We start from the raw sequence: 14,419 nt of genomic DNA, 5'->3' as shown, positions 1-14,419 counted from the left end.
CATCATTCAATCCCTGCTCTTACTGTAATGATACCAGAGCATGTTGGAAAGTTACTGGTCCAATGGCTTAGCACCTCCTAAAACCACTTCCAAGCAGAGCCCTGAAAAGTGACCTCCTTGGCTCATATTGGTTCTCAGTGCTGTGACTGTGACGCATATTCTGCTAGACCAGCTAGGAGAAAGTAAGTGCAGATGGTTCAATATCACAGGGCTCATCAAAATCTACTTGCCTGATTTCAGAAATAATCTATTAAATGCTCCCTTTTTAATTACCTTTTCTCAGGCACAAACTTTCCCATTATGTTTGCCAAGTAGCTGTGTTTTTATGTAGTATATGGACTTTGCTGGCTTCTTTGTCTATTTTATCCATTTCTTTCCAATCCTGGAGTTAGTATACTCTTATAAATCTCTTCACACATTATTATTTTATCTTAGGCTGGAAAGTGTCATGCATTCTTAATCTATCTTGATGGCAAAAACTGCTCTCTCTCTCTTGAGTTGCTCAGTCATGTCCAACTCTTGTGACCCCATGGACTGTAGCCTGCCATGCTCCCCTGTCCATGGGATTCTCCAGGCAAGAATACTGAAGCAGGTTGCCATTTCCTTCTGTCTATAACCGTAACTATATACAAATACAGGCCCAAGATACCACATGATAATACCCACTAAATGGATACGTGTTCTGCAGATCAACCTCATGACCCAGTTGTCATGGCTTCTGTACCCTTGTATGTAGTTCTACCTGTATTCAGTTGAACTTGTTAATGTGGTTTGTATGAAAGTTCTTAATAATAACACCTCACTTTGAATTAGCACTTTCCTTTTTTTCAAAGTATTCCCACATCTGCAATTTCTTTGCATCTCACTGTTCTACCTACATGTTAGGTAAGACATTTTATTATTTAACAGGACAGATAAACTTTGAGTGAGATTAAACAGTTCTTTTAAGTTGACATGATTAGATAAGAACAAAATCCAGATTAAAACTCCACATTCTTAAACATGGGTTTGAAGTGTGTGTGTGTTTTTTTTTTTTTTTTCCTAAATTTATGTAAGGGCTGATTGATCATTTAAAGCTAGAGGTTCACAGAGGGTAGGGAACCAGTCTATCACATTTTATTAGTGCTCCGTCACACTGCTCCATCAGAGGAGACCCTTCACAGTGGATGTCAGTCATGTCCAACTCTTTGCAACCCCATGGACTGTAGCCTGCCAGGTTCCTCCGTCCACAGGATTCTTCAGGCAAGAACACTGGAGTGGGTAGCTGTTCCCTTCTCCAGGGGATCTTCCCGACTCGGGAGTCGAGCCTGGGTCTCCTGTATTGCAGGCAAATTCTTTACCATCTGAGTCACCAGGGAAGCCCATTGACAATAAAACAAAGGAAACCAAAATGTTCTAGATCGTCCACCAGAACGTCATGTTCCTTGGTTAAGATGGACACTGGCTTTGCCCAGGACTGAGATGAGGATGCAATATTAATGACTGCCTACTCTTCTCATTCTCACTTCCTAAATTACTCTGTTTGTGCTATCTGGGATCACATGTCAAATAAACTCTTTCGATTGTTCTCCCCGAGTCAGCCTCTGGAAGAATCTAAACAAAGAGAAGTAGCAACATGAATAAGAAGCATTTTAGGCTCCTTTTCTACATGTAAGGTAGAGTGTTAGGTGAGGAGTTTGATTTTTGTCAAACATCCTCAGTTTTCTTCCTCTTAAAATTGTGCTATCCCTACTCTGGAGGTAATTTTGCTTCTGGAACTGGAGTCCTACAGATGGCACTGGTTTGGAGAGACAGGCCTTCTACCAACTCTACAATGAATGAATGAAATTATTGGTCAGTCTCAGCTTCCTGACATTAATTCACCCCTTGCCATGGCATATATTTCAGCTTTTTTGTTAAGCATTAGGGTAGACAGCCCACACCTCACTTCATCTGGCTTCCTTGTGGTCATCATATATTTTCCATGCAGTTGATTCCCTTTGCATTCAGTTTCCTTCCCACTTATTTGGTATAAAATCAACTATCAGCCCATCTCAGCTCTGGCACACTTTGGGGCCAGGTGCCTGTGGCTTCAAGGCTTTTCTACAGCACAGTGCGACTGCTAAGCTGTTTCTTCTGAGTCATTGGCCTCCATCCCTACCCTTGCTGAGAAGGGAAACTGTATAATACTGACTGCCAGTGCTTTTTTGTGATGGGAGGTCTAGAGATCTAGAGGAAAATCACCATTATCTGCTTTGTCCCAATAGTTCTCACATGCAATGGCAACACATCTTGGGAAGGCATAGTCTGATAAGGGAAAGAGGTTTTAAAAAGACTTGGCAGACTGGTGTGGAATACGCTACCAATTCCCTTCCCCACCTCTTAAAACTTGCATTTGTTTTTGTCTTTTATTATATAAACAACCAGACTGGTTGTTTTCTGAACAGAGGCCATCTCAGCTGTGAATGAACCCAGTTGTGGCTTTCTGGCTAGAGTTGTGATTCTTAGCAGACACTGAGGTTACTGACAGAAAAAGACCAGGACTCCTGGACCAGGCATTTGCCTTCCTCAAGCCCACTTCCTGCCTCCTGGGAAATGAGGAAATGCAATCAAAAAAGGAAATCCAAGGAAGTTACCAAGTGAACTAACAAACAATGGACTCATAATGGCTCTCTAGAAAAAAAATTTTTTTTTCATTTCTGCCAATCTCAAATATTTCAGAGAAGTCTATGAACAGATGAAACACAGAGGTAAGAGGAACTTGAAATATACTCACAGAAGCTAATGTCATTCTTCTATGACCTTCCACAGAGGCTAGAAAGTCAATAGGTGGGATTTAAATGGGATCATAATCAGTAAAATAACTAGAGTGGCTTTTCAGCAGCTTTCTCAGCATAGTAACTTAAGGCATGAAAAGAACTGGCTTTATCACACAGTTTTTATCTGTCTTTGTCTTTTGGGAAGAAAACCTATCTTACTTGAGTTGATTCTGTTCATTCATTTCTGTTCTTTTATTTCTTGTATTGCTACACAGATCATCCATATAAAAATATTTAAGTGAATGCCACCTTAATGGCGAGACAGATCATTAGGCCAGTCAATATCTCCTCCAGATGAGTGGTTTTAAACTGAGCATCTTGAATCTCCTGGAGTTTGGCAGAAGTGCCTTCAGAGGAAGGAATGGAGCAGAAGAGGAAACAGGAGTAGGGCAGCTGTCATCAGCTACAATGCATGGTCTGCAACTCAACCAAATAGTGCTTCTACTGGTTGGAAAAACCGAAAGATTTTTCTTACACATTGACCAATGAGTGAGCCATCGTTAGAAGAAACAGACACAAGTAAAATTGTGCTATGTGAACGGTGATCTGTAAACTACTGCCATGGATGCAGATTGCTAACTTCTAAACAAATGACACTGCCTTTTCTGAGCAAGTCCTAACAGAGGGCTCCACGTGGAGTACAGTGCAGAGAACTCTGCACCGGGACACAGAAAATACAGTTCTACTCTCAGCATTGTCACTTCCTTAGCTGCCTCTTCTACGACCTGTGAGTTGGGGCTAAAAGGATAAGTTGCTTGTAGACAAGAGATCCCGTGATTTTGAGGCTTCCAGCCAAGACTTCAGGAATGATAATAGCTAAGAGCTTAGTGACAGGTGAGAAGGGATGAGCCATGAGAACAGCCCTTTATTTATCTTTTTCTTCTCAGTGTTCAGCCACACTAACCTTACCCATCTTTCACCTTAGATTCTGTTAAGGCCATTTGTAGAAAAGTGTTTGTCTTAGTTTAGGTTCTTCTAAAAGTAGGCTTTGAGATAAGGATTTGAGTGAACATAGTGGAAGGTAACCTAGGAACTAACAGTTAGGGGAGTGGAGAAATGAGAAGGGAAGAAAAGGCAGCTAATAAAGGGAATGTTATAAAGTAGGTTACAGTTGTTGGCATCTGGGGTTCAAACCTACTTCAGAGCTTTGGGAGGATATGGAGAATACTTATTCAACTGTCCCACACAGTGGGCAAGGAAGAGAGGTATTACCTCCCGAGGGAAATTTACTCCTGGGGACATGAAGTCCTGAGCACTTGTAGGCTGGCTGTAGTTGGGCTGAGAGAAAGACCTGGAGAGTTGCAGAAGATGCTGTTGACTAAATTGGAACCATGAATGCCAAGGGATATGGGATAAGCACTGATGTTTACTAGTGTTGGTACCATCCCATTTTACAGATGAGGAACCTGAAGTTCAACAAGACAAGTCAAAGTCACCTACCTGGCTTAACCATAACACAACACCAGCTTCTTTTTTAAATTATGGCATGTTTGACTTCTTGAGGATACCTAATACACATTTATAAAAATAATCATCATTTTGATAACTTCTACTTAGTAAAGAGAAATGGTGCTGGGAAAATAATGAATTTTAAAACTCTAGTAGGAAAATTAAGTGTTAAAGTAAATAGTAAGATTCCAGTATAAATCTTTATACTTTAAAATATAAGTATAATCCAACTTTAATAAAAATATAGATAAAATATTTATTGAGTCAGAAATGAACATTTCTGCACAGAAACGACTTGCCATATTTTTTCAGGTTTCATCATCATGTGAGTCTAATTTATTATTAATTGCAATAAGTTAAATAAACCTGTTAGCCAAGACACAGCAGCTTTCAGGAAAGTCTTGCCCTGTGCTCTGAATCTCACTTTCAGACCCATAAATGTGTTGAAGTAATTTGGCATAAATACTAATTCTTATTTTTCATTAGTTCAGATCAACAAGAGTTCAATGGGCAACAGTTAAGATATGCAACCTTCTTACCATGAGCAACTTATTTAATTCTTCCAGTAAATCTCTCAGAGTATTTCCCAAGATGAGCAAATTAGGGGGTGGAAATAGTCAAAGGTGGATAAATAGTGATGATAAGTTGTTGATTTCTGACCAGTTTTAGTGAGACCTGCTGTTTTAGATAAAACAGGTAACACATTTTTCCAGGTAACACACCCAGGCTGAATTTCAGGGAACCACCTCTCTCCCACTCTCAGTCCAAGTAGTTTAGGTAACTGACTCTTTATTGGTTCTAGGGAGAGTCATGCGACCAATGTTTGTCCAATTGGTATATTCCATCCTCCAGGCCACGGGGATCCTAGTTCAGGAGTGGTCCTGGGTGGCTTTTAAGCCATGCTCTGGTTTCTGGTATTTTGATGTAACTGTGAGTACGAGGAGTTTCTGCACACTGAGACCGGCAGGCCTGGAGCTGCTGGTGGCTTTCTTGCCAGGAGAGTCTGCCCAAGATTTACAGTCAGTGCAGAGAACGTCATTGGGAGATGAAACACGGGTCTTGAGGACATCATTTGAGCCCCTGGATATAGTTATGTGGCAAGTCATTAACATCCTCGCTTTTTGCCTTTATGCACCAATTACAAGCATATATGCTTATATGCATCAATTCCTTTCTGTGCTTCAGTTTCAGTTAGTTTGTCATTTTTCAACTAAAGGAGTTCCACCTAATACTACAGGCTGCAAGACTCCCAAATCCAGCGCCCAATCTAGCATACTCTGAGTGCTTCTTGCTGCTGATAACAATGACACAATAAAGTTCATTTGCAGGAGTTTCTTAAAATGATATTGAAAATACAATTGTATTATTTCTAGTGATGCAAATCATTATTAGTGTAGGTGGATTTGGAACAAAAGTGCTTGCTATACCTGAACTTCTATTTGCTTGGTTTAACACAAAATAGCTCTGCTATTATTCATTTTGAGTTCACCTATTAAACTATTAATTCACAGTATTTAAAAAATTTAATTGCAACAAATTGCAACGAAGCTTTCATATGCCACACCTTGTAAAAATTTAAGGGAAAGAACACAATAAAAAAGAAAATTACCTTGAAACATTTACTAATATTATAATCTATTATATTAATTCAATTGTTTAATAAATACTTATGAGCACCTGCTTTTCACAGAAGAATAAAAGTATGAACAAATTCAACTGTTTTCTTTTGGTTTGGCAGTTTATGCAGTATTTGGTCTTCTTTCACAGACGTAACTGCTGAATCTAGAGGTCTGTAGTCTGGTACCTAAGGCATCAATACAAATATTTCATTTTTCATGTGAATTTTACTCACTGCCTTCCTTTTAAAGAGTTTAAGTGATAAAAAAAATTACATTCATGACTGTTCAATAGAGGCAGGGGTCATTGTTAAGCACAGTTAGGCCTAAAGCACAAACAATATGGTAAGGAAGAAACATTTGCTGACTTGGGGCCACATGAACTTTTTAGTGTGTGATTTTAAATTGTAAAAATAAATCTAACTCCCTTGAGAACAGCAGCTTCTGCAACAAGATCACAACTCTGTGCAACTCAAACACATGAACATTTGGCTTTAGAGAGCCAGAAACCTTCCAATTAGCTATAACCAGTGCATATGTAGAGAGACAGAGACTCCCCCGTGGGATGTGGACCACTGATGAGAGCAGCCCCACAGAGCGTCACCGACAGTCAGCTCTTCCGGGCCTTCACTCCATGCTTCCAGGCGCTGTGCCGTCAGTCAGCTTACCGTGCTCAGCCTGAGCCGCTAGGCTTTTAGCTACATTCAAAAGTTTTCATTTAAATGAAAATTACCTTCTATGTTGAAATTATATAAAATGCACATTATATTAAACATTAGCATATGTCAAGTTTGTGTGTTGTCTCTTTGTTTTACACCTAACTTTAAAATACATTTCTTGATATCAGAGAGTATAAGTGTATTTTTGTTATTACATATGTATTTTCTGGCTTCTCAGGTGGTGCTAGTGGTAAAGAACCCACCTGCCAATGCAAGATTTGCAGGAGATGTGGGTTTGATCGCTGGGTTGGAAAAATCCCCTGGAAGGAGGGTATGGCAGCCCACTCCAGTATTCTTGCTTGGAGAAGCCCACAGCCAGAGGAGCCTGATGGGTTTGCAGTCCACAGGATCACAGAGTCGGACACGACTGAACAAACTTAGCATGCATGCATTGTATATTCTGTATGTATCTTATTCCCATCATTTTATATCAAATATAGGCAATATGGAAGTGCTTTTCTCAGATTAATGAGACTGAGTTTGGGGGGTCATTTTAATTAATGCTTCAACACATTTGAAGAACTAGGCAAAATGTAAAGTACAATAGAAAAAAATATAATATGAAACTTCACTACTTATTTTCTTAGGTGTTTATTGATTAAAGTGGAAACTTACATTACCATATGTAAAATAGAGAGCCAAGGGGAATTTGCTGTGTGTCTCAGGAAACTCAAACAGGGGCTCTGTATCAACGTAGAGGGGTGGGATGGGGAGGGAGATGGGAGGGAGGTTCAAAAGGGAGGGGATATGTATACCTGTGGCTGATTCATGCTGAGGTTTTACAGAAAACAGCAAAATTCTGTGAAGTAATTATCCTTCAATAAAAAATAAATTAATTAAAAAAAAAGATACTAGCTCATGGACTGAAAATTAAAAACTGCTTTTTGGAAGAGTATCTTGGTATGAGATCTTAAGTAAGTCATTTGATCTCAAAGACTTGGCTACCTTCTTTGCAAAATGATAATGTATTATTTTGAAAGTCACATAATAAATGAAAGCTAATTTCCTTGCATATCAATCAATGAAGTCATATAATAAATACTCTACTAAATTGTACTTTGTTGGACATATAAAGGAGTTCCTAAAAATATGTTAAAAGTCAAACATCAAATAACATGAACAGCAGAGTCAAATAAAACTTTGAAAAAATTTTGAAAAAATATCTCAAAGTCTTGGTTACTAAAAAATTGAGGTCTAAATCCAATGATTTCTTATTCCTACAAACACATATTTCAAAACTGTTATCCTTTTGACAATGTTACAACAGTTGCTAGAAAAGCAAAACAATCTTCTCTAATCTTTGTTGTTCACATAAACAGAGCCAAAGCAGCAAACAAAATGACTTGGTGTGAGACATTACAAGTTCATCTTTGTACTGAAGTTTTTGGATTGAGAAATACTGTGGTTAAAAAAAATCACATGAAGGCTGACATGGAGACTTCACAATCAATTACCATATTAAGGTGTAGAAAAAGTAAAGTTGAGAAAAATAAATTAAATTGCTATTTTATTTCTTAAATTTTATTTATTTATTTATTGGTTTTGTTTTGTGAGATCTTAGTTCCCTGATCAGGGATTGAACACAAGTCCCCTGCAGTGGAAGCATGGAGTCTTAACTACTGGACCACCAGGTAGGTCCCCAGCATTGCTGTATAAATATACCTGAATTATATATGTCTGCATGATTATGGAATTTATATCCAGTATGGCTGCAAAATGGCACGAAACACTCTTGCATCTGCAAGAGTCTAATCTTAGTCTCCATTAGAATCAAAATTGGTTCTTCCAGGATGACAGAGTTTTACAATAACCTATTAGAATATTTTCCTTGGTATCCTCTACTTTGTCCGAGTCATGTATGGGGGTGTCACACACTAGATGAAGCATGGACCATCAGCAATGCGGTGTGAGGGGATGAGAAAAGGGCACAGTTTAGATTCTGAAGTGCTTCATTGGTTTCACAAAAGCTTTTTGGTTTCCTGGTATCATGGGCTGTTTTTAGAAGTCTTGTTGGACTTGTTAAAACCCTGTTAGTTATTTTTGGCGAAATTTGGATTTCAGAAGGGAACTGTCAAGCTATCCATGAGAAATTTCCACGGAGTCTCTGGTTTAATGATAAGGAGAAATCCCAACTCTAAGGCACCAGGGAAGAAAGAGCATCAGATCTGAGGAGGTTGGAGGGCTGGCCTGGCAACACCAACATGTGCTGTTGGGCCAGTTGTTTCCTTTGATGTCGGCACCGATAAGAATGATGCTACAACAAAGGCAAAGTGCCTGACAAAGAAACTTAGACTAAAATGAAGATATGTAAAATAATAAAACTAAAAATGAAAGTAAATAATCTCTAAATTCTCAACTAATAACATGTAGAATAGAATTAATGATAAGATATTACTTTGATATTAATAAATACTTCCAATTCTCATTTAGAGGACTAGTTCCAGAAAAAATGCAATATGTTAAAAAAAACTTTTTAATCTACTTTTATGATAACTATTCTTATTAATGACCATAAGCTTGCCAGAGCTGTCTGTTACTTATGAATTACTTGCACATTAACAGGCAATCTATTTCTTCTTAATATCTTAATAATTATTTAATTGCACTCTATTTTCTTTACTCCCTATGGAATATTGTCCAAGTTGGACAATATCTAGGCAATTTAGAATAACATCAGTAATAACATACTAATTTTCTCAGTGAAGGAATTTCAGTCCAGATAGGCTTGGTCACTAGTGATAAAGGAAGAACTGATGATCCAGTTCAGAGACAATGATGCCACATACTAATACAATTAGAAACTCCCTGAAACTGAATTTTCATGATCTTATTTTTGCAAGTCTTTTCTCCAGAATCAAAGAAATAAATATCTCAATAACTTTCAGGCAATTTAGTTCATCTATCTGATACCAGCTTTTTCCCCCTATAAACACGAATTTTTTTAAGCACAGAAGGACAAAGTTTAAATATTTTTTCAAGTGGAAAAATTCAATAGTGTAAGCTAGAAAAAGATAGGGTTCTAATGGATTGAATAGTCTCTTCAGTTTCAGTGATTTAGAAATATCTGTGGGTCATGTCATAGAACTAGAAAGAGAACCAAAAGGGTAATTTTTAAGATAGTGAATTTCCTGTCTGAAGGAAGATGCATTCAGCCATGGGGAAATTTTAAAACAAAACAAATGATTAAACATTTAAAAAACAATGTTGCATGCACGCTAAGTCACTTCAGTCATGTCTGACTCTTTGGGACCCCATGGACTGTAGCCCACGAGGCTCCTCTGTCCAGGGGAGTCTCCAGGTAAAAATACCGGAGTTGGTTGCCATGCCTTCCTTGGGGATCTTCCCAGCCCAGGGATCTAACCCACATCTCTTAAGTCTCCTGCATTGGCAGGTGGGTTCTTCACCATGAGCACCACCTGGGAAGCCCCCAAAATAATGTTACATACACATATATACACAACAACAACACAAACATCACGTGGTGATGGTGATGGCTTTGTCGCTCAGTCATGTCTGACTCTGTGCGACCCCATGGACTGTAGCCTACCAGGCTCCTCCGTCCATGGGGTTTCCCATACAAGAATACTGGAGTGGGTAGTCATTTCCTTCTCCAGGGGATCTTCCCAACCCAGGGATCGAACCCAGGCCTCCTGTAGTGCAGGTAGATTCATCACCAACTGAGCCACCAAATAAACATCACATACCAAACTTAAAAAAAAAAAAAGAAAACCCTAAATGACCCTTGATGTCTGTGACTACGAAGAGTGGCCCACTCACAGTTAGAACTCGAGCCTCATTCTGGTGTGGGAAAAAGTGAACTGACCTTTTTTGGCGAGGCTGTTGTTAGGTTCATACTTCTCAATCAACACTTGGACTTGCTCTTGCTTTAAAGGTGGGTAAAGTATTTCATTTAGCCGGGGATCTCGCTGCTTGAGGTTGATAAAATCCATCATCTGATCAACTGTAAGGTATGGTTTGCTTTTGGCACCACTAAAAACAGTTAAACACCAGGAAATTAGCAGGTTTTTCTGTCAACTCTCATTCATGTATTTGCATTTAGCAGCTCTGTAGAAATAAAGGCCTGCCATACCTGGCAAGAGCATGCTACACTGGAATTCCTATCTGGCCCTAAACACATTGTGTGGCTCCATCACAACTGCTGTATCTCTATGGGATGCAAACACTTTGCTATGACTGTCACCAAATCCCAACGCCCTTGAACTATACCAGATGGAAAAGAAAACCACAGTAGGGAACATGCGTTTTGTGTGTGAGGCAGCGCTCTAAAGGGAATACAGGTCATGGGTTGCTGTTTTGATTATGATGCTAAACTGGTTTAGTCATCAAATTCTCATAATCTGCTTAATCATCCTAAAGATGTATTTATTACCCATTACTAAAAAGAACCAATATGATTGGGCACATTTTCCTTTTCATTAAAATTATGCTTCAGCAAGAGTCTATAACTCTGCAATGTAGTGTGATTCAAAATTCCCATTTCAATCCTGTTGACAACCCAAAGACAAGTTCAATGGTACAGATGTTGCAGATGTTCTATCAATAACTGATGGCAATGAACTCAGCAAAGTACTGTGCTTGATTTCCATATGAAAAAAATCTTTATTTAGCTTATCAATTTTGGATTGGTCTGTCAGCATGTAGATTTCAGTATGTCAAGAAGGTTAAATTACTACTTCCCCATATTTGCCTTGGTGTTTTGATTTCTTTTTTTTTTTCAATCATTAAAAAAGTAATGTCTGTATAATTTCTAATATAAAAGCAAATAATTTTCAGCTGGGAGGGTTCTTAGTGATCTGAAATTCTCATTTCACTGATGCAATGCAGAGAAGTATGATGACGGGTTCCCGGGTCAGCGTTCTTTCTACAACATGAATCTATCTCTGCAAAGACTCTTGCATACATGCCTCTCAGTTCTAGCCATAGTCTTCAAATCATACAGAGACTCCAGAGAATATTAAGACAATGACACCCTGCAACAAGTCACAGCAAATACCACTCATTACAAGCAGTGACTGAACCTCAGAGGTATGAATGCGGGATTGTCTCCAACAAATGACGCAGAAGCAATGCTACTACTGACATCTCCCTCTAGCACTCAAAACGCTGCCACAGCCACACTGAGCACCACTGTATGCAGGAACAAATGCGCTAAAACGTGTTTTCTTACAATTCGGAAAAGATGTTATCAATTTCAGGTCGAGGACAAAGGTTGTTCAGGAAAACTCTGTACACTTCAGGAGTGAAATCTTCTTGAGGTATCGAATCATTCTGGGGAATAAAAGAAGAGGGTCAGTAAATGGTCTTTTTCTTCTTTATCTTCCCTTCCTGTTTTGTCTGTCTCTTTCCTCCTTCCCTCCTTCTTTCCTCTTTCTTTTCTTCTAAGAGCTCAGGGTAAGCATTCAGAAAGCATCTACGAGGCTATCGTTATAGGGACACTAGTTATTGAGGTATCAAAATCATTTTCTGTTTCCTCATTATATTTTAAGCTTAAGAGTTTTCTCCTTCTGAAGGGATGTTAAGGCAACTCCTAAAGTAAGTTAGATCTAGTAAAAACATGGTCTGTTCAGCAATTTTTTTCTTTTAGGTTGCTTTTCCTGGTGACTTTAATCTCATTTTTAATTGTGATAAAGTATACAGAACATAAATATGTCATTTTCGCCACTATTAAATGTACAAATCAGTGGCATGAAGAGCATTCACATTGTTTATGTGCTGTTTAGCAGACTTTTGAGTGAACGTATTTTTCTTTCAAGAACCTGGAGAAGGACATTTTCAAAATGAAAACATAAGATTCCAATTTTGTGTCTTTTTTTTTCCAAACAGTGTAAATTACAACACAGTTTTCATAAGTAGGACACCAGTCATTATTTGTCACTGATTCCTCTCAGTCCTATTGTTTAGAAAGTAAGTCACTGATATAAAAACTGAGTTCTGTGACTTAATTTTCTATTTACTGGGGCTGCCATGGAAACCGGAAGCATGTATTCAAGTGTTTGTTAACAGGAAGGACATTCTTCATGCCTTTTTTTCTATTTTGGGTATGTGTTTATATGATTATTTTTATTTTTAAGCCCTTAAATCAAAGAAAACATCCTTCCTTTTAACCATATTCATATTTTTGTAAATATACTCTTATAGAAGTATCTAAAAATTATTCTCTGAATTATGGTCTGAGACTGCACTGCTTGCTAACAGATAAGAAAACTTAGTTTACCACTTGGCAAACAGCAGGAGTCCTACATTTGAGAAATGAACAAATAAAATAACATATTCTTTACTAAATTGATTTATGGAGCAGGAAAAAAAATCCATTTTGCAAAATAGCATTTTGAGACAACCAAACAACACCCATCATTTATATATAGCAAGAAGCATTAAATGGTTAAGCTCAGTAACCTGGACAATAACTTTGAAATCATGAGTACAAGCAGCCAGTTCCAAGAGGGAAATTCCAACATATTGTTTCATGATGATTTGCCACTCATAAAATGGGGAAAAGTTTAACCTGTGAACAGGTTTCCAAAATTCCATTTAATTTACAAACTGAGAGAATACTTTTGACTGGAGAATGTACACTTTTTAATTGCCACACTCTCTCTGAGTTAGGCACCCATGTCTCTTATAAGTAGCTTTGAAAATAGCCAAAAATGAGCATTGCTATCATATTCTCTGGCTGAGAGATACAGGGAAGAGAGATTTAAAAACAAATCTCAAGGAAATACTCAGTGCCTCATTTGGCCAACTCAAGCATCAGACTTTATTGGAGTTGATGAACCCCAAATTTATTCTCTTATACTCCCCGCTGTTTAGTTACTATTTAGAGCTCCCTCTACTTCCCCTTCTCCAGATCTCACTAAAAGCATACAAGCAGATTTTGTCTAAGGATATCAATCATTGTCTTCCTTTTCTTACCGACTTCCTTTATTTTCCTCCCTTCTTGTCTTAGCTTAAAACCTCTTCCTCCTACGCCAGGTTTTAATTTCCATTCTGTGCTGTTATCACACGATGCTTGTCTCCTGTTTCAGTTCTTACTTAACTGTTTTGTGCTTCCAGATGTACAGTTTTCTGTGTTACTTGCTAACCTGCAGACTGACACAAGCTAGGACTTGGGTGTTGTTAATTGCTCAGTCTCTGTAACATACAGCAGGTTCACAATAAATATTTACTAAATGAATGAATGTAATTTATGAAAAAGGTGGAAGTTGATAGCAAATATGCTTCCCATAAGATATCAGATTCAACTAAAGCCATTTACAAGAGTCCATACACATCATTTCATAAGATGACATGCTTTACCAAAACTCTATTTTTTATTTACCAGCTATAAATTAGAACTTCTTATTAGAGGGGACACATTGATGAAATAATCTGAATAAATACAATATTACTTTTATTACCAGTTGGATGTTAGCACCTAGAAAATGGAAAACATTTCAATACAGCTTCATTTGTCTCTTGTCCAGCTTGACTGATGGGGATACCCTTTGGGGTCAGTGGGTGAAAATGAGGGAAAAACATTTTGAAGAAATAAGTTGAAATGAACATCATTGAAAGCTAAAGTGAAAGAATATGGAGGAGATATTGAGGGAAAAGCTATGGTCAGTTAATAATTCCTTACATTTTAAATAACGCTGGAATGTGCAGAGATCATACACATATTTTATTTTCCTGGATTTCATGATTTGGTAAAGGGGATAGAACGGACTCATTGTGCCATGTTTGAGCAGCATGAAATCTAAGGATGATGCTCAAGAGCATACCAAAACGTCAAATACTCTTCTGTGAACACTTCTAAACCAACCAGGTAGAGATGTGT

General features: G+C 38.0%; 1 protein-coding gene across 2 annotated transcripts in view; it reads right to left on the bottom strand.

The window, feature by feature from the left end:
- PLCB1 (phospholipase C beta 1) overlaps nt 1-14,419 on the bottom strand; it is an 827,705-nt gene that overhangs the window by 236,030 nt on the left and 577,256 nt on the right. For both annotated transcript variants that reach the window (XM_061125923.1, XM_061125924.1), the window contains exons 8-9: nt 11,771-11,871; nt 10,406-10,572 (exon numbers count right to left, since the gene is read on the bottom strand). In XM_061125923.1, coding sequence (XP_060981906.1) covers nt 10,406-10,572; nt 11,771-11,871 — 268 coding nt within the window. The remainder of the gene's footprint in view (nt 1-10,405; nt 10,573-11,770; nt 11,872-14,419) is intronic.

Source organism: Dama dama, chromosome 23 (assembly GCF_033118175.1).
Source record: "Dama dama isolate Ldn47 chromosome 23, ASM3311817v1, whole genome shotgun sequence".
Classification (NCBI taxonomy): Eukaryota; Metazoa; Chordata; class Mammalia; order Artiodactyla; family Cervidae; genus Dama; species Dama dama.
This window is presented reverse-complemented; position numbering and strand designations above follow the sequence as displayed.